Here is a 20,182-nt window from a genome sequence, read left to right as displayed (position 1 = left end):
AAACTACGGCACATCAGTTAGAACAAATAGTGCGGGTAGGCAAGAGGGACGTGATGTGGAAAAAAATATCATTATTTTGGTGCTATTATCAATAATGGGCGAATTCATATGGTTTTAAAGTTTAAAGCATGAGAAAAACAGACTATTCCGGATGAGAGGCAGTGTATAGTATTGGCACTGAGGCAAGCAGAGAAATGCAATAGTCTGCGAGGAATTAATAAGGAATGGGCTGTTTCGGTAATTGTAACTCAAGAATAAGTGACTGGATATTTGAAGATATACTGGTGAATTTTAATTTTACTTTTCACAATAATATTCACATGGCTAAAAAGGAGTAGAGACAGAGGGTGGGAGTTTAGGGAGAGAAAGAAGATTGAAAATCCCAGCATGGTTGAAACAGTAGTTGACAATGTGGACTATGGTTTTGATTTGTGTTGGGACTGGAGTAAGGAAAGAGCATGAGAAAAGGGAGGAATTCTGGTTGAGCTGCAGTTTTAGCTTGGAGGACATCCAAGAGGGAATGACAGTAGTCTATAGGACAGTACCAGGGCTTGGAGTGGAGGTTGTGTGGAATAGCTGGTAAGGAAAGGATGAATTCTGTGAAGGATGCTCAAGAGGAAGGCACCAGAGAGGAGAAATGTGCTTTAAACAGTAGGTAGAAGAGGCAAGAATGACACAGAGCTTCTTGGCAGATGAGGAGGGGAGGGAGAGGGTGAGGGAGAGGGAGGTGGAGTCAGAAGAAACAGAAATAGAGAAAAGAAAAAAAAGACCTCAAGAGGCATTCTTATGAATGTGATTCCTAAAGTGGATCCTATAGTCCCTCATGTATCCTCTGGTCTCCACAGAAGTTACAAACATTCCCACATGAGTGTGTTGTCTTCTACCCAGAGTTTTTATTCCTTTTCTTTCTCCACTTGTTTTCAAAGTTATGTCCACTGTTCAGATGTCTCTGTCTTGAGGTCAGGTCTAATACCAGAAGCCTAGTCTTGTTGTTTCCTATCATATGCCAGCTATTTTCTATTATAACATGGTACTTGTTCTTTTGCTTAGCACTTTGAGTTTTTTAAAAGCACTTTTGAATAAAATGCTATTATTATTTGTTCTCATGTAGCAGCCTCTTTTAGCTCAGTGTTATGTCTTAATTCAGAGTGTCTTCCCTTATGTATTGCACCTTTGCAAATATAAGGATTGCTTACAAATTCTTATATATTCTATATACTGCACATATTTTTATATTTGTGTTTAAAAATTCTTTAAATGCTTGAACTTTAAAATGCTTAGTATTGAGCTTTTTTATCTATGGTTGATACCATGCATAAAGTATTTTTGAAATACATTGATTGCTGGCCATTTCTGAATAGTTTATAACTTTCTCTCTGTAATGTTATTTTTACTTTTTTGAGACTGTGATCTGCATGAAAACGTGCTCTGTAAGGTGGTGTAAGGAAACATCAACTCAATCAAATGTGTCATCGCTAGTTTAAGTAAACTTAAAGTCAGTTATTTCTAAAACCTACAGGCTAATCTTAAATAACCCAACAGCACAGAACTAAGACACCTTCAAGTCTAAAGTAATTGTTAACACATAACAGACTGGCACACAGTAACATATTGTACAATGTGTTATGCTAGCCTTGACAACATTAAACACCATCCCTCTGGTGTTCTTGTGCTGGAACATGCTGCTAAATGTCTAAAAAAAGTTGACTATTCTAATGTAAATTTCATCACCCTGCACAAAAGGCAGCTACAAAGATCTGCATTTTGAAAACACTAAATAATGCCAATGACTACTGTATATTGAATTATTTTTGTATTCTTAACACGGATTTTCCTTTTACAATATGTAAAACAGATGTATAACCTTGGGCGGAAAAAACTGCTTCAATTTAATTTTGTCTCAGTAACAACCTTGTGGCGACTGGCCCATGCACACAGCTCTGACTCACCATGTGCTCGGGAAAGGGCCCGGTCCCAGATCTTGGGGCTCTCATTGGCTTTCCCGCAAGTCACTCGGCCGTCGTAGACCCGCCCCCTAGGAGTTGCTCTTTGCGGGCCCCTCGGTTCAGGAGAACTGCGCATGTGCCATCTTACTCTGTCAGAGGGCAAAGGGGGCTGGAGAGGCGGTGTGGGTTGTCCGGGAAAAGCGCTTTCGAGGCTGAACGTACCTATCATGTTTAACTAAAGAGGGATCGTAATCCTTTACAGCTCGCAACGACTCTAAAAGTATATCAACAACAATGCTGCGCGTCTGTGGAAAAGCAGCCAGTGCTGCAGCTCAAGTAAGTCCGTTTCTTACAAACGAAAGTCGGTCCTGTCATTCACTGATCCGACTCTTAAGAGGCCTGTTAGACGTGCATTTATTGATACAATAGGGGAGTTTTCTTGCCTCAATGTGTGATAGAAATTCTAAAAACCGTAAGATTGAAGTAAAAATGCTTTCCGAGCTATCGTTCTTTTGCATTTTCTAAAGTGGTTTAATTTCTATGGTGCATGTAAAATGACGCACAGCACGTTATTAGGCTGGGCACGGTGTGTCATTTTTACATGATTGACGGCAGTGATGAACGAATTAGCGCAGAACATTCCAGGATCGACATAGATGTTATCCAATAAGTGTCTTCAAAAATGAATAAGGTGGGATCAAGCGCCCGGCTTTGAAGTAGTTTGGAAAGTAAAGTGGGAATTAAATTTGCGAGGAGTGGCTTCATCAATGTCAAACTGTAATTTCTTCGTGCTGATACGATTTTTGTTTTAAGAAAATGCTGCTAGTATGTAGTACAAACAGCGTAATGATGTTTGGCGTTAATTAAGTGCTCAGTTAATCGTAATAAGAAGCGCAGTTGCATGAAAGGATCTGAACGTTTTGGATGACAGAAGGACATGACCTTGTTAAAACTTTTTTTCATTAGCCAGCGGAACATGTATATGAATCGGGGTTTCGACATTGGCTATACCTGGGTGTAAGAGACAGGGGAAATGTATTTACATTACCAAGTTCTGATTTAGGGAGACATGATTTCATAGCGTAACTTGAAATGATCGTGCTACTCCTATAATGCATTGTTTTACCCCTAGTGAGTAGGTCTCTTAATACTGTTTTGTAAAACTAAATGATTTTAAATTGCAGCTCCAAATGTCTTTTTGTTATTGGAGATTTTGAAATACTCTGTTTTGCTTTTCAGACAAGGTTGATGCTCATGAAAGCTGTCGACCTCGATCGGTGTAAAATTAGGTTTGCATAACACATCAAACATATTCCCTAAAAGTAAAATAAACTGGGATAGTACGATAAACTAGTTGTGATTCAGCTTTATTCTGCTTTCCCACTTTAAAGTGTTTTATGAGAGTGTTGCATCTGATTTTCCCTTTATTTCGTATAAAAGAGATAAACACAAGTGCTGCCATCAAAAATTGCCAAGTATCCCTGTGGCATATTTTAATATACACCTTGCTCACTAAATATGTAGTGTATTATGAAACTCGATAGCTGATACATTTAGTGAGCTCAGCAGTCTAGGTGCCCCATATACGGTGCCTTGCAGAAGTATTCACATCCCTTCCAGTAATACCTAATTTTGCTGAGTATGAATTGTGTATGAAGATTTTTTTGAACACTGCTAATCAAATCTTGATTGTAAGTGAAGAAATTTATGAGTGAATAAGTTACATGTACATGTGAGCAAAAACGGCAAAGAAATTCAAAACGAAAATGTTAATTACAGGAATATCTTTTTCTAGATACTGTATCTTCTTCATTCCTTCTCCTCCTCCCTGGGCTGCCTGCCCCCTTTTCTCACTAAACCAGCATTCCGTCTCTTCACAGCAGTCTGTTCCAAGACCAGGCTTTCTAACCATCTCTTATTCCTTTACAGATGTCATAATTATAATATCATTCCTAAAGGATTTCCTCTGAGATTTGACACTTTCCTTTGACACACCTGAAGAGGGCTTCACAGCAGAAACGTTGTGTTTCATTTCTTCTCTTTTCAGCATGGAATAAACCTTTAACTTGTTCCTTTGCAGCCTGTGCATGCTGATGCAGCTCCCTACTTGAACTGTTACAGGAATATGATGTTTTCTATATGTCTTTCGCCCATAAAAGTGTCAGGTTGAGCATTCAAGTTTGTATTGGCTTTAAAAAAACATCTGTAGTTTAATTAATTTTTTTTAAGGCACTGTATATAAGATAAGATCACTTTATTGGCCATATACAATTTCTTGTATTAGGAATTTGTCTTTTCGCATACCCCAACTTGCTTTCCATGAGACACACAGACAGGGTGAGAAGCTTGGGGTTGGAGCGCAGGGTCAGCCATTTATACGGCGCCCCTGGAGCAGGTTGGGTTAAGGGCCTTGCTCAGGGGCCCAATGGAGTAGGATTCCTCTGCCGGCTGCGGGATACGAACCGGCAACCTTCCAGCCACAGACGCAGATCCTGAGCCACAGAGCCACGAGGCATTAGAATGGCAACAAATGCTGTTGATTACAGTGCTCATTTGTTGTGGTGTTAGTGCCTCTTTGTACAATTACTGTATATACAGTAGGTCACCGGTGTTCATTCTGTTCTATCCATTACACTTTACTTTTTCCCCCCTAAATAGCTTAGACTGTACGCTGAATCAGGAAGATTGTTTTATAAAATGTACTTGTGAAGATTTGTGAAGTATTTGAACCTCAAATGTACGGAAGGAGCCGAGGAAGTAAAGTGAGCAGATGAAGTGACCGCGCCGGTATTTTCCTTTGCTCTCTGCAGACCTGCCTGTGCGGTAAAGTGTCGGTCCGTCCGCTGCTGCCTTGCCGGCGCTACACGACATCAGGAAGGTCTGGGTACGTACTCTCACTCCCGGGTGTCATGGAGGAAGAATGGGAGTTCAGTTTCCTGCACCTCCTCAATCTCGTTTACAGAAAAATAACTGGTTGGGCCTTTGAGACGGACTGATCTGTGATGTGCAGTTTTTCAGACAGCGCACACGTTGTTGGTATAGTACAGTAGTTAGGTTTCTCTCAGGCCCTGTCTAGCCTTGAGATACAGTGTAATTAATGTTTGCATGAGTACTTCTCTTTGGACCTTAAACTAACATAGTGTAAGAAAGAAAAGGAGAATTAAATTTTAAGTTACAGGCACTGTTCTGTAATATTTACATTTTCATTCTCCCCAATACCATTTACACATCCTAGTCTTGCTGATGTTTTTTTTTACTAAGATTGAATGATGTGCTAAACACTCCCATTGTCGCTAATTTAGGAACACTAACAGCGTCTTTACTTGCTTGTAAGGGTGTGTGTAATTTATCGTACTTTTGTGGTTAATTTGTTGTTTCACTACACAGGGCTTCTGCAGGCAAAATAGTTGGAGCAGGTCTCCTCTTTGTGGGAGGAGGACTGGGAGGCACGATTCTGTATGCAAAATTGGACCCTAAATTCAGAGAGAATGTAGAAAAGTCCGTCCCCTACTCTGAAACGGTCTTTGAAATGACCCTTGGTCCTGCCCCTTATGCACTGCCATTGCCAAAGAAACCGGTAAGTGGCTTGAACGCTGTTTTCTGCTTGGATATAAATGCTCTTTTAGTTTGTTTTTGTTTGTCAAGCTAAAATTAAACAGATAGGTGCCTTTTTTCATCTTTGTGGTGAAAATACTTATTAATGACCTCAGTTGACAATTGTTAGGTTATCGCTGAAATGAGAGCGAATTTCATGTTAAAGATAACCGTTGTTTCTGGTCTTTTTAAGAATTCGTCTTTTGTAAACTTTGTTGCTGTGATTTTATTTTTCTCTTTCCAGTGACTTGTTTTTGTACTAATTATCTCCGATTCAGATATGGTTAATCCACTTGGGCCAGTACTATAATCTTGAAAGAGGGTGCAGACTGTGCACTTGAAATGTGAAATGTGCTCTTGTCAGAGTTATCCTTTGTCCGGCTAAACCTACAGCAGACTTAGTGTAGAGTGGAAAAGTGATGTGTTTTACTGTATAATACCTGACAAGACATAATGGCCCCTGTCACCTAGCCTTGTCTGACCAGAGCAGTACTTTATTTACTTCCTTTATTCCCCCAGATAGGAAATTAGACGTAACACAATACATTTAACACAATTGAACCCATTACCAAAGAAGAAACAGACATGCATAAGAGGGGAAAACAATTGAGCAGCTTAAGTGTCTTCACAATGTAGGAAACAAACTGAATCATTAGTGTGTGAGATACATTAGATAGGTTGATGGAATCCTGGTCAGAGATTTTGACGTCACCCACAATTAAACTATAAATCTCCGTATTGGAGCAATAGGCTCTGTATTGGAACAGGGCTGAAACTGCACTGGAAAAAGACCATTCATGTGTGTTTTCCTAGAGTTGGTGACCACAAAAAATGCAGTTCTTCATATTTTTTAATGCATTAATATCTCTGGAGCTCTTATAATCGTAGAATACTAATAACGTACATTTATATAGTATAATGTCAAATAATAAATTGTATTATTGTTCATAGTAAGAGATGGTAACAGTTTTGTGCTTAGATGGGTTCTGAATTAAATCCTCTTGACAAATGTTGGGTGTGACACCTTTTAGCTGTTGATACAAAGAGTTATCAACACAGAATTCATTTGGAGAGTCCAGTGTTAAGAAGTTATATAAAAGTCGGTGTGTTGAGGGAGGGGATCAGGGGGGATATAAATGTGTTATAATAAGCCCATTTCTGGTTTCTTGCCTTTGGAAGACAAAGCCAGGTCCGCTCCAGATCTCTTCGGTGTCCGAGGCTATGAAGGAATCGAAGCAGCCCAAACCAAAGGGAAAAGACAAGGTGACCCCTGCTGAAAAGCCCCCGACTCCGGAGACATCTCCAAAGGACCAGAGCCTGGAAGGTGAGTGGTGGCCGACAGGTGGGCTTTCATAGAAATCTAGTGATGGTCTGCTCCATGGGGAAGGTTTGTGGAGCATGAGACTTTTTGCTGTGCTCAAGTGGTAGATCTGTAATCTGAAAACTGAGGTGTTGATGTAATGCAAGCCAGAAGGGGGCGCTCACCCTGCAGTCTGTGTGGGTCCTAATGCCCCGGTATAGTGAGGGGGACACAATACTGTAAAAAGGTTGAGACGTAAAACCGAAGTCCTGACTCTCTGTGGTTATTAAAAATCCCGGGGCGTTTCTCGAAAAGAGTAGGAGTGTAACCCAACCCCGGTTCTGGCAATAGTTCCCAACCGCAATAGTTCCCAACCACAGCCTCTTAATAATCCCAATCTATGAACTGGCTTCGTCACTCTGTTCTCCTCCCCACTGATAGCTGGTGTATGGTGAGTGATATTGGCGCACTATGGCTGCTGTTGCATCATCTGGGTGGGGGCTGCACATTGGTGGTGGAAGGGAGTCCCCATTACATTACTAGTAAAGCGCTTTGAGTGGAGTGTGAGGAAAAGTACTATATAAGTGTAAGGAATTATTATTAATCTGTAAGTATGGTTCACCGGCTTTCATTTCGAGGGGTTTCCTTCCTTACCAGACTCTCCCTGTGCAGCACGTTATGTTAGATATAGCCATGACATGGAATCACCAATAAAGATGGTCACTCCAGGGTTTTTAGATTCTGTCATTCTGGAATAGCTGAAGGAAACTTGTTTTCTCTTTTAGAATTGTCCATTTCTTGCAAAAAAATAAAACTTTTTTGTGTTTACTCCCTACTGCCACCGTTAGCTGTTGTTAGAATTGTGTAAGAATGAACGCTGTATCGTGTGCCTTAAAATCCTGACACAATTTCACATTAGGTATCGAATGTTCTTAAAGCCTTTCATATATTTATAGTGTAGTCCTGCTTGTCTGCTTTCTTTTTTCCAACCTTCCCTATTTATCTTCCTCCTGTTCCAACTCCATAAACTTCTTGGAACTAATTGGGAGTTCACAAGAAATAAGGACACCTGAAAATCAGAAGGGCATCTGAGGATTTTGTGCTTGAGGAGTTTGGCACGTGTCATTTGGCTTGCCTAGCTGAGGAGGAAGAGCCAGGGAGGCCCTTACAGAAGGAGGAGTGAGCCAAGGGGCAGTTGTGTGGGTGGAGATGGGGCGTGTGAGGAGAAAGTTGAAAAGAAAAGGCGTGTGTATGATGTAAGCAGCTTTGAGAAGGGACAAGAATGATTACGACTGAGAACAGCTGAGATGAAGGTTGCTTGGTTGTCTCCATCCCTCCCAAACTTCAGCTAAGAACTTCAGTTAAAGGTGCCATACCAAATCGACGCAACTAGTAGGTGTTCAGGCCACATAGTAGTAAAACATCATCGTATTGGTCTAAACGACAAAAAATTACTTCATGCAGTCTTTGGAGTCTAGACTACAGATGTTCCGTCGTTCCCTGTGTTTGCACTAACAGCAGGTTAAAGGGAAGCCAGAAGCCAAAAGAAAGGAGCAGTGTTTCAGTTGTATTGGACTGTAGTGCCATGTGGGAGATATGATGTCGAGTCTCTGAGAGTAGTTCCAGGGGGTTTTGAAAAATCTGCACAAGAACCCTGACAAAATTAAACAATTTGTGACAAAAATGTGTCAAAATGCATAACCTGTTGGGCACAAGCATTTCCTCTGGGCATGGCAAAATCTCCATTATCCTTAAAGAGTTGTACTGTAATTGCAATAAAGTTTTAAGGAAAGTTTCTCATGCTAAATAATGTAATACAAAATGCCAAAATAGTACTGGAATAGGTGGAGAGTATGTAGAGGGTATGTTGATGGCTGCTCCAGGTGTAGTATATTTAGGGCTTTGTAAAATCAGAGCCCATTAAAACATTAAGAGTAACGATAGCGTTAGACGAAATGATACCTGTCAGGTTTAAATAGGAGGAATTGGATATGAGTTTGCGTCTCAGGCGCACATTGAGAGCCCTGATGTGTGATGACTGTCTTGCAGAGGCCTCCACAGAGGCAGCCCACATCATTTCTGCGATCAGCGAGGTGCCGTCTATGCCAGCCCCTGGCACCCACGAGGGGCCGCAGCCGGGCGAGGACAAACCCCAGGCGGAGTCAGGTCAGTGGGACGCAGGTGCTGTGTGTGTGAGGTGGGGGGCCTCTCTTCCAGCTCCATCCATTTCCCGGGCGTGTGTGGGTGCGTGAAGCCTGCTCGTGCTTGTCATCTGGATCAGGCTGCTGTTCTACACACATCGCCGTGTGCTTGAGTGACGTCTGCAGTCTTCCCTCCCAGGATTGGATCTCGGTCGCTCATGGGGAAGATCACTTCACCGAGCCAAAAGACTAGGTCTACACTGTCTAGATTTCAGAGAGGGTGACATCGCTTCTGTAACTGGCTCAGTGCATGGGCCCTGTTACACTTACTAGTATTTATTCTTTGTTTCAAGTGTTGCATGCGTTCTGAAACTAAGTTCTGTGTGATGACAGGAGAGTGCTCATCCATCGTGATCTCGCTAGCTGCGTGCTTTGGCTCCTCAGAGCTGAGATCCCTGTGTCCTTGCCTCTCTGCAGGAGGGCACTGTAAGGAGTGTGCCCATGAAGAGTCCCCTGCAGGGAAAGAGCGCCCGCCAGAAGAAGTGGCTGCCCACCTGGCACAGCAGGACAAAGAGGAGCAGGAAAAGATCGCCTGTAAGGGGCCTGTATCAGCATATGCTGTATTAATTACACACTTTCAGGGATTAATATTAACGGAAGTAGGAGTCATTTATTTAGATATTCTTCAGAGGTCCTCAGTGCTTTCGGGTATTGCTAGTTTTTTTTTTTAGATTGTTAGACTTTCTTTGCTTTTCTTCGTCTTATCAGATTGAAGTCAGACAGTGTTTCTGTATAAGCTTAAAATTGTATAAAAGGAAAATAACAGTGCAGATAGGGGAGTGTGTTATAATTTGTACAGAGCCTGTGGAAAAATGTGACCACACAAAAGTAGCCGGTAAGCCGGTATGAGAATGTGAGACTGAGGTATTTCTGGCTGCTTGTGATGGTGATGCAGGAGGAACTGTAGGTCAGGCGTGTCTGTGGAAAACAGCGATGGCACATTGACATTTTCTGAGGGTGGTTGTTTGTTGTCTGTAGCGGTGTCCACGATGCTGGAGGAAGCCCTGAGCAGAACAGCCCAAGTGACCCTTCAGGCTATCGGTGCCCAGGATGCTGCTGTCCACGCCATTAACAGCCATACCCGGAGACTGAAAGAGGCCATGGAGAACTCTGAGGTACACAGAGTCATCTGCTGCGCACAGCAAAATCAAGAAGGACCTTTACTTAATTAATGAAGTGAAGATGGAGGAGAGAGCCTGCCCTTTTTGTAATAAAGACATCATATTTAATTAGTCCTATTTAGGTGCTTAAAACCACAGTTCAGGTGTTCACGATAATTGATAGGTCCAGACAGCTAGGTTTACAAGCCTTTTTATCAAAGTCTCAACCATACCTTAGAGAACATAATTTGATAATTTAGCACTATATAATTTAGTATGTTGCAGTATCTAATTTAGTTCCAGTGTGAAGAAGTGCCTCCTGTCTTTAGTACTAAATACGACGTTCATGTAAAGACAAGTCAAGGAATGTGTTCATTACCTAGTCTGTGTTCCAGGCCTGAAGTTCTTAGAGTTTGCTTTACCAGCGTCCTGAAGATTTATTGTTTGACTGAAAACAAAATGCACTCAGTGGCCGATTCTTAATGAGGGATTAGGTTAACTGGTGTAGTACAGCATGTATGTGATCCAGGCTGTTTTCTATGAAGAGTTTATTTTGTTTTCAATCTCGAAAGACTTCATCAGAACAGAAGAGTGCTCAGTGGCGTTTCCTGGAGGATGCGTTAAAGGAGCGCAGCAGGACTGTGGATGAAGCCACAGATGCTCTCTCAAAAGCCAAGTAAGAATGTCAAGTCTGCTGACATCTTTTGACTAGAGAACTGCAGTGTTGGAAATCTTTCACGTTGCATACTGCAGGTTTTCCGTCATTTTCTCACTCAGTTTTACTTTTCAAATCACCTGCTTTACTGTGATATCTGTTTTTGGGATTAAAACAGCAGCTCATGTTTAAATGAGTCGTGTTTTAAGGTAGAGTAGTTTTCTTAATCAAATAGAACTCTGTCAGGATGCCTCTCTTCTTTAAATACAAGGATTGTTGTTTCTTCCACCATCAGGAAAATTAGATTGTTAAATATTTAAAAGAGGTGACAGTGGCTGCCTCGCTACTCTGGGGTACTGGGTTAAATTCCAGGCTGCTGTCTGTGTGGAGTTTGTATGTTCTCCCCATGTTGGCATGGGTTTCCTCCCACAATCCAAAAAACATACAGAAATAGGTGGGTTATTTGGCTTCAGGCCCTGACCTGGTTTTAATGTGTGTCCTGTGATGGTGTACCCCGCCTTGTGCCTGTTGCTTGCTGGGACACAAAGTTTTTTTTTTTTAGTTTTTTTAATTATCTTTCCATTAGGATATAATGTATGTTGTACAGGTAATTGAAAACCTGAAATCGAACTAGAGCACACAGAGCGAGTTGTCCCATGACTCCCCTGTAGGAATGAGCTGGAGAAGCTGCGAGGGGTGATTGAGGAGGCCAAGCAGACCAAGGTCACCGGAGCGAAGCCGCAGATCCTGGCGGCAGAGAAGAACTTGCACAACATGCTAGTCGACCTAGATAATGTTGTTAAAAAGGTAAGAAGTGTGCGAAAACTTTATCAAAACTCAAAAGCACATTCAATCTACCTCTACCTCACGTCAAGACATTCACTCCCCATAATTTTGAATCCTTTGTTTCATTCTGTTGACGTATGATTTTGCACAACTGTTGCTGTTTTGCACATTGCCTGTTGTCCCTGTCTTTCGTTTCTTACACAATTGTTGGTTTTTGTACTACTCGCCACCTGAGAGCTAGCTACATAGCATTTCATTATACCATATAGCTGTGTATGAGTATAATGACAATGAACTTGAAACTGGGAAGAGCCTTTGTGCCCCTGCCATTAACATGCTGTTTTGAGAGGCCTGATTCCCTGTTACTGGATATTCTGTGTTGCAGGTCCAGGCAGCCCAGACAGAAGCAAAGATTGAAGCTCAGTACAGCGAACTGGTGACTCAGGCCAGAGAGCAGTTTCTCAAAGAGCTGGACAGCATCACTCCTGAGATCCATCCTGGCTGGAAGGGACTCAGTAAGTCCATACCAACACAGTTGACGGATTGTATTATACTGGTTTTTACAGAATTGTTAATATCGGAGTGTTTTCCTATTCTTGCATATTAACATGGTTACATTGGAAGTTTTCCATTAACTATTTTTTATCATTTTCAAAGCAAAGAACTGTACCGTAAATTGAGTAGCAAATAAATTTGGTTTTCAGATTTTTAGTTTACATCATGGAAGGCCAATTAGCTGGATTCAGACAATATTAAAAACCGGTGCAGTAGGTGGAAATCCTACTTCGGGAAATTGTAAATGAAAATTAAACATGGAGGAAGAGGGACTTGAGGGTGTGACAGGAATGTTTGACCTTTTCATTTCTGAAGATGGAGATCGACATCACAAGGACAATAGCTGCGCTATTCCCAACATTAATTATAGCACATGCATGTCTCTTCTGGCTTTGTCACAAGAATGCCTTTTCCTAGTGTTTTGTTACCGTAATAAAACAAAGGTCAGAATTTTGTTTTATTTTGGTGTAGCCTTACGTCTGGCATGGATTCCAAGTTGTTTTTATCTGAAGCAACTTATGGCTTGCTCTTGGTGTTCATGCTTGTAGTCAAATTCAGTTTTAAATGTATTAACACCCCAACATCAGTGTGTACAGTGATGGGACATGACAGTATAATGTTACTATGAAACTTAAAAGTCTAGTACTTCAAAGTACAAGATGTAATTAACTGGCAAACACAATGCAGAAAAATGCGTATAGTATTTATTTCTTGGCTGTTGAGGGAAAAAAAGTTGCAGATGGTGAATTTTTTCATGTTCATTAATGAAAAAAGTTGTTACGAACAGGATGCAGGCATTGAAATCCTGCATATGGATGAATGGGAACTTTTTGCTGTTTTATGTGACATTCAAAAAGGCAAAGCTTTGTTCATTTACTTTGCAGTGTTAATTTACTTTTAATCTTTTACTGCATGGCTTTGGGTTTGTGACTAATTGTAGTTGTGCTGTGGTGAATGTGAATTAACCTTTCTACGCCTTCCTTTTCTGTTACAGAGGTGTCTGACTTAGGTGAGTGCTTTGTGGTTTTGATGCGTTTCATTACTGTCTTGATTCACTAGCTATTTTGTTTGTAGTTCACTTTCATAGACAAAATCCATTGCTTTGATTGTCAACCCAAAGAGCTTTGTTTTCAAGTGGCTAATATGCATTGCCCTACGACAGAAGGCTCTTTTATGAATTTCAATAGATCTCTTGAATTGAACGATTCTGTTGGAAGTGTTTAAAAATGTACCACAATCTAAAAATGGTGTCTAATTCATAAAAGGTGAACTAGGTTTTTAAAAACGATGAAACATTTTAAATAATCTGAACAAAGATGTAAAATGAGTACCTTTTATGATATTAGCTGCTTTGCAAAAGCTAAGGGCTTGACTTTATACAGATTATACAGTGTAATTGCAGGTTATCGGTATTAAAGCAGCAGAATTGTTTAATAAGTAATGTGTTAAACATAAGCTGCCCCATCTTCCTTTTGAGCCACATATTGTCAGAAAGTTTGCATCTTACACATAAAGAGCAGATTAACACCTATGATCCTATGATGGATTGCTTGCACACATTTCCTACTTATTTGATCAATTTGTAGATGCTTGTTTGTAGGTGCTAACAAAATGTAGCTTTGTAACACTGCAATGATAAAAGAAAGTAAAGCCCCCTTATCATTTTCTGACACATTTTACTGTACCTGTTACTGTACTGGCCCTGACAGACTTCTTTCATAGCATTCTGTCGCATTTTAGAGCTCTTTGGCCTTTGTTTCTCCTCACAGATTTTTTCATGGCACTAACAGGCCTCTGAGAAGAGATCATAACTGTTTACTTCATCATGCTTCCCTGTAAAACAAGACCTTTTTCCCCCTAATTCATCCTTTTTCTTCCTAGGAGGATTATTCCATTTCCTTAGGAATATTCCTTTTAAGGAGCACTCAGAGGCAATATTGAACATGCCTTTTTTGCCTGTGCACTTTTATTTGACTTTATATATAGTCTTCTGTGATTTTCATTGTAGTGATTGTAAAGTACGTTGCTTACGTTCATGTAATTTTTTTAACCTGTTTTCTGTTCCTAACCCTGAGTCACCAGGGCTTTGTTACTAGCTCATACTACGTGATTTTGTATTTATGCTACCAAGATATCTTCTGATCTAAAAGAACGTCTGTGTTAGTACCCCATGGAAAACTTTCTTTGGGAAACCTCCAATGTCCGGTAAAGAACTGCGGACAATGGTGGTTAAGAAAGAAAAGTGTTGATGAACATAGCCAGACGAGGCTTTACAAATGAAAGATGGGTAACACTCCCTCCCCCCCCAAAATGGCTTTGGAGAAATCTAAAATCCGTTGCTAAAACGAAATGTGTTTTAATCAAGCACCTTGATTATTTTGGAGACTTTTTCACTTCTTGGATGGCATTTGAGGTATTAATGCGCGTATTGTGTTCGGAAAAACACCAGAACGTCTTTTTCTCAGTGCCTTTTGAAGCGTGCGCAACGCAGACAGCAGTCCACGTAGGCGCACGTCTGCGCATACAAGCGGCGCCGTCGTGCTGGCTTTGATCTGTGCCCCTTCCCCGGGTTCTTCAACCACGCTTGTGCTTTCCAGCTGGCCAGCTGACCCCGGATGACCTGAACTCTCTGATCGCTCACGCCCACCGGCGCATAGACCAGCTCAACAGGGAGCTGGCGGAGCAGCGGGTGAGGGAGCAGCTGCACATCGAGGCCGCCCTGGAGCAGCAGAAGCTGGAGGATAAGAAGGCGCTCGAGGCGGCTGTGGCCAAAGCGCTGGAGCACTACCGCACCGAGATCAAACTGGACCAGCAGAGGAAGGTGAGGCCCCGCTCTGCTGCCTGTGGGAGAAGCACAGGGAGGTGTGTGGGCTGGCGCGTGACACTGACTTTTCGCTACCTTATAGCTCATAGAAAAACAAAGCCATGTTCAGCCTCTTCCTTTGCTCAGTCTCTCGGGAAAGAGAGCGTGCGCTTACTTGCATCCTGGAGCTCGGCTGGGAGTGAGATCTCGGCACGCTGCAGTGTCTGCTGGTCAGATTGTGTACTGTTGTATGCAGAGGACGAATGAATTCAAAAACCTTTCTGCACTTTTCCACAATCACAAGAGTAGTGATTCCTCAAACTTACTTCATTGCAGCATTTACTTCAGTAGTATTATGTGCCCCTACATGTGAAATATATTTCTAAAATCTAATGTCGTATCATTATCGTAAAATATGTAACTGTAGGTGACAGAAATTTTTCCTTTTGCTACTTTATTTTATGCCCTATATAGATCTGTGTACGTACATGTTAGAAGTAACATTTATTTGTGATGTTTTGCTACAGGGAAGACTGCAAATGTGTCTTTATTTGACATTTTATTTCCTTTTTTTGCCCATAACATCGAAGTCCATAGTCTTACCTCATCGGTTAAATCTCCTTCTGTCTGTGAGTAATCTACGGTAATATAGCATCGTGACATTACCACCCTTAATTATAAGATTTTAATTTTCTTTCCTTCCCGATGTGTTTTTTTAGACTGTAGGTGAAGAATGTGTGTATAAGAACATGAGAAAGTTTACGAACAAGGGGAGACTATATGGCCCTCTAGGAGCTATCTAAGTAGTTAATAGTTCATTGTTCCAAGGATCTCATCCAGCCCTTTCTTTCTTGCTCTGAAGTTTGCTGCATTTCAAAAATGCCTTCCTTTAATACTTATACAGTACACTTAGGAAAAAAGCTACTCAGGCATGCTACCTGGAATCTAGTTCATATTCAGTTCTAATCATTAACCTATAAAATAATATTAGGTTTTGTGAGTGTGCTGCTACTGGTGTATTACACATTGGTTATGTTACAGTGTTTTAAGTAACTTTGCTACTAATGTAACATTGGCTAACAATGTCTTAAATTACTTTCCTTAATCTGCTGGATGTTTTTCAAAGTCTCGTAAGTGCATAGGCAGGATGAGATCTGAAGAGGATGGTGGTTTGTTCCCCTATTAGGCAGTTTTAGTTGAAGAGCTTATTACATTCTTTAGTTTTACCTTAAACCCCCTGCTGTCAGTGTGGAACAGTGTGAGAAGAGGATGGCAAGTGTGTTGTGTTGTTGCCCTGCAGCCAGCGCAGTGTGAGGAGTGAGGAGGAGATGGCGAGTGGGCTGTGGTGTGAGGAGGAGATGGCGAGTGGGCTGTGGTGTGAGGAGGAGATGGCGAGTGGGCTGTGGTGTGAGGAGGAGATGGCGAGGGGGCTGCGGTGTGAGGAGCAGATGGCCAGCGCGCTGCGGTGTGAGGAGCAGATGGCCAGCGCGCTGCGGTGTGAGGAGCAGATGGCCAGCGCGCTGCGGTGTGAGGAGCAGATGGCCAGCGCGCTGCGGTGTGAGGAGCAGATGGCGAGCGCGCTGCGGTGTGAGGAGGTGATGGCGATGGCGAGCGCGCTGCGGTGTGAGGAGCAGATGGCGAGCGCGCTGCGGTGTGAGGAGCAGATGGCGAGCGCGCTGCGGTGTGAGGAGCAGATGGCGAGCGCGCTGCGGTGTGAGGAGATGATGGCGAGCGCGCTGCGGTGTGAGGAGATGATGGCGAGCGCGCTGCGGTGTGAGGAGATGATGGCGAGCGTGCTGTGTTGTCGCCCTGCAGCCAGCGCGCTGTGGTGTGAGAAGGAGATGGCGAGTGTGTTGTGTTGTCACCCTGGTGTGTTGTCACCGGCAGGTGGAAGAGGTGCGGGAGGCCATGGAAGGCGAGATGAGGACACAGCTGCGCAGGCAGGCGGCGGCTCACACGGATCACCTGCGAGACGTGCTCAAGGTGCAGGAGCAGGAGCTCAAGGCCGAGGCACAGGAGGCAAGTAGAGCAACTTCAATAAACCCAACCCCAGCAGAGCAGGAATTGACTGTTTTTGATTGAAACTATGGGCTGTCATGCTGTCTAAGCCAGAGATGCTCTGTTCTTCTAAGAATTGTAACCTAAAACCCTAAAGAACCCTGAACCAGAACGGTGGTAATCTAAACAAAGTCAAGAGTTAAAGAGTATTGAGTATCAGAAGACCCTGTGACTCTCTGGGATTGTGGATATCACAATTTAAAATGCCTGAATCAATAAATGGCCTACAGAAAGCCGAAACAAGCAAAGATCAGGACTTCAGTGTAGAGGAGTGAACCTTAATTTCTGCATCTGTTTTTCTCATTTCTTGTTGTGGAACACATAGATTATTGACTACAACTGCAGAGTAAGAGAATTTGTTAAAATGTCAATGCGGTTCAGGTCTACTTTGTTGAAATATTGTAAACTGATAATATAAAGGAGATGACAATTGCATTGACATTATTTGTAGGGTTACTGATCAAATACGTGTTCCCGTAATCCCACTAAGATCAGTCCTGATGTGGTTGTGCAGTGTTCTGTTATACTTCCATTAATTATCTAAGAATGCCAATAAGAGCTTTAATGCTTAAAGGAATTGGGTACCAATTGTCAGTTCAGGACATAGTGGGAATTGGGTTTTTAAAAAGTAAGGCAGAGCTCACTTATGATGAATTATCTTTTTTTTTTGTCCGAAGGAACTGGCTCGTAAGATGTCTGAGCACGACACCCACTACCGGCGCATGACGCAGGAGCAGCTGGATAACTTCACTCTGGATATGAATGCAGCCTATGCCAGGCTGAAGGGCCTGGAACAGGCCATCGAGAGTGAGTGCCACTGGGCGAGCTGTGCTCTGGTGCAGTTTCCCCTCTTTTCATTATGTTCCAAAATCGGAAAAGATCCGCAAGAATCCCACCGACGTCGAGAATAACCGCATGCCCGCTGTTTCAGGCCACACTGTCGCCGAGGAGGAGGCCAGGAAGGCCCACCAGCTGTGGCTGTCGGTGGAGGCGCTGAGCTACGCCCTGAAGGCTGTGGAAGGGGACAGCCCGACGGAGCCCCTGGAGAGCGCAGTGCAGACCATCAGGGCCAGCTGCGGGGACAACGAGTTCACCCAGACCCTGACCACGGCCCTGCCCCAGGAGGCCCTGAGCCGGGGCGTGTACAGCGAGGCCTCCCTGCGTGCTCGCTTCAGCCACATCAGGAAGCTGGCCCGCCGCGTGGCCATGATCGACGAGACCAGGAACAGCCTGTACCAGTACTTTCTCTCCTACCTGCAGTCCCTGCTCCTTTTCGAACAGGAGCAGCTCAAACCCCCCGCCCAGCTCTCTGCCGAAGACCTGGATACTTTCAAACTGCTCTCCTACGCTTCCTTCTGCATTGAACACGGGGACCTGGAGCTGGCTGCCAAGTTTCTCAACCAGCTGAAGGGGGAGCCCCGGAGAGTGGCTCAGGACTGGCTGAAAGAGGCTCGGCTCACCTTGGAGACCAAGCAGATAGTCAGCCTCCTGTCTGCGTACGCCAATGCGGTGGGTCTTGGCACCACCCAGCTAGAATAATTTAATTACCCGACCGGAGAGCCCTCATGTTCATAAGTAGCAGATTCAGCCTGAATTTAAATGATGCATAAAGCACTGTACAGAGAACTGGTTGCTTGGATTATGTCCCTTAAAATATCATTCAGAAGGCACATTGTAAACTATCACTATTAACATACTGTCAAAACGGGGGGGAAAAACAGGCCCTTTGTGGTTGTGCTGTTGATAGATACAAAAACATGTCTGTTGCTTGTGTTTCCGTGTAAGTCTCCCTTCGACGCTCTTTGTTACAGATTGCAGGGAATCGCATGTTTAGGAGTTGCTTGCAACCGTGCTGTGCTGTCGGACAAAGCCTGCGGTTTTTGTGAACATGGGGGCTCGGGATTTGTCAGGAATTATCTCCCGCACATAGGGCACTCTTGTCAGTGACCTCACTGCCTGACTCTGTTCGCAGTGTCTGTTGTTGGCTCATGCTGTTCTAACAAATATTACAGGAATGCTTTGTTGAAATCGGTGTGCTCAGTTCCTGGTTTTCCCTGATCAGGCTTTGTGATTTAATTACTCATTTTGGCATTATGCTGTTGATTTATTTTCCCCAATTCTGGTGCATATCAATAAAACACAGGAAAACATGTTTTTCATTTGTAATGTGCTTTCTTTGACGACCAGGGTGAAGAATATAAAAAGTTCCTATTGTCGGCTCGGTTTTTTTAATCAAGGTTTAATGATCTCAAGCAATGTTAAAGCCAGTTCAAAAAACTAAAACCAATCACAATAAAAGTAGTGTGAAAATATCAGTAAACATTGGTCAAATTTAGTGCTGTGCAAATCTATTTTAACCTCATGTTTTATTTCTAGGTCCTCTGTTTTACAAATATTAAGAAACTTGAAAAATTTCAGACTGGTGCCCTTATCTGTATTTTATTCCTATGTGAATTAGCCATTTTATAGTAGAGCAGATTCGACACTATTTCTAGATTTTGTCTATAAGTTCTCTTTCTTTCTAAAATACCTTGGTCACATTCCATTTCCCGTTCTTTAGAAAGTGCTTCAGTTCTCACTGCACATAAGTTTTGCAATCTAGTTTTGATGGCATCATTGTTGTACATCTTCTTGGCATCTCTCTCACCATTCACTGATCATATTCAAAACTTTGCATTTAAAATTGACTGATCTCTCTGGGGCCTCGGGTGGTTCTAGCTAACTGATCAAAATTGGCCAAGCACTGTATTGAGAAGGGTGGGATTATTTGGCAAGGACTCTTGGCATCACTCACCCCTGCAGTTACTTTTGATGAAAATATATCCAGATCTGGCCAGCACGGTGGCACAGTGGTTAACATGCCTGCCTTGGGTTCGGGTCTGGGCTGCCCACATGACGACTGGGAGGAAGCCTATGTAAACGCAGGGAGAACTTAAACAGCCCAAAGACATACTGGTAAATTTGTTTCTGGGAAAAGTTTCCCAGGTGTGTCCGAGTGTGGCCTACGATGGATTGACGTCCCAGAGTGTACTCTGCCTTGCGCCTATTTCTTGCTGGGATAGACTCTGGCTACCCCACAACGCTGATGTGGAAGACGTGGTCAGAAAATGGGTGGATGGAGTCCAGATCTGGGGTGTATATGGCTCCTTTACTTTCTATTAACTCGGAAGAGCCCTAGATCCCA

The 20,182-nt window shown here is 42.8% G+C and overlaps 1 protein-coding gene across 4 annotated transcripts; it reads left to right on the top strand.

Moving 5' to 3' along the window:
• Positions 1–2,087: 2,087 nt before the first annotated feature.
• Positions 2,088–19,152, top strand: immt (inner membrane protein, mitochondrial (mitofilin)). Of its 4 annotated transcripts, XM_015344981.2 has the most exons (16): positions 2,088–2,282; positions 4,757–4,830; positions 5,334–5,523; positions 6,720–6,864; positions 8,890–9,006; positions 9,459–9,575; positions 10,020–10,156; positions 10,714–10,817; positions 11,468–11,603; positions 11,968–12,097; positions 13,132–13,146; positions 14,735–14,958; positions 15,531–15,569; positions 16,828–16,959; positions 17,676–17,805; positions 17,930–19,152. In XM_015344981.2, exons 1-16 carry the CDS (start codon positions 2,241–2,243, stop codon positions 18,535–18,537), a joined length of 2,340 nt encoding a protein of 779 aa, XP_015200467.2. In that variant the 5' UTR covers positions 2,088–2,240; the 3' UTR covers positions 18,538–19,152. The 4 variants fall into 4 exon arrangements, with proteins under 4 accessions (XP_015200467.2, XP_015200468.2, XP_015200469.2 ...); XM_015344982.2 differs by lacking the exon at positions 13,132–13,146; XM_015344983.2 differs by lacking the exon at positions 15,531–15,569.
• Positions 19,153–20,182: the final 1,030 nt, after the last annotated feature.

This window comes from Lepisosteus oculatus, chromosome 1 (genome assembly GCF_040954835.1).
Source record: "Lepisosteus oculatus isolate fLepOcu1 chromosome 1, fLepOcu1.hap2, whole genome shotgun sequence".
Taxonomy (NCBI): domain Eukaryota; kingdom Metazoa; phylum Chordata; class Actinopteri; order Semionotiformes; family Lepisosteidae; genus Lepisosteus; species Lepisosteus oculatus.
The sequence above is the reverse complement of the archived record's forward strand: the minus strand, read 5'-3'. Positions and strand labels throughout refer to the sequence as shown.

Coding starts and splice junctions, on each gene's coding strand:
- immt (XM_015344981.2), top strand. CDS start 2,241: ATGCTGCGCGTCTGTGGAAAAGCAGCCAGTGCTGCAGCTCAA. Junction 2,283..4,756: donor CAGCCAGTGCTGCAGCTCAA/GTAAGTCCGTTT, acceptor TGCTCTCTGCAG/ACCTGCCTGTGCGGTAAAGT. Junction 11,604..11,967: donor TAGATAATGTTGTTAAAAAG/GTAAGAAGTGTG, acceptor TCTGTGTTGCAG/GTCCAGGCAGCCCAGACAGA.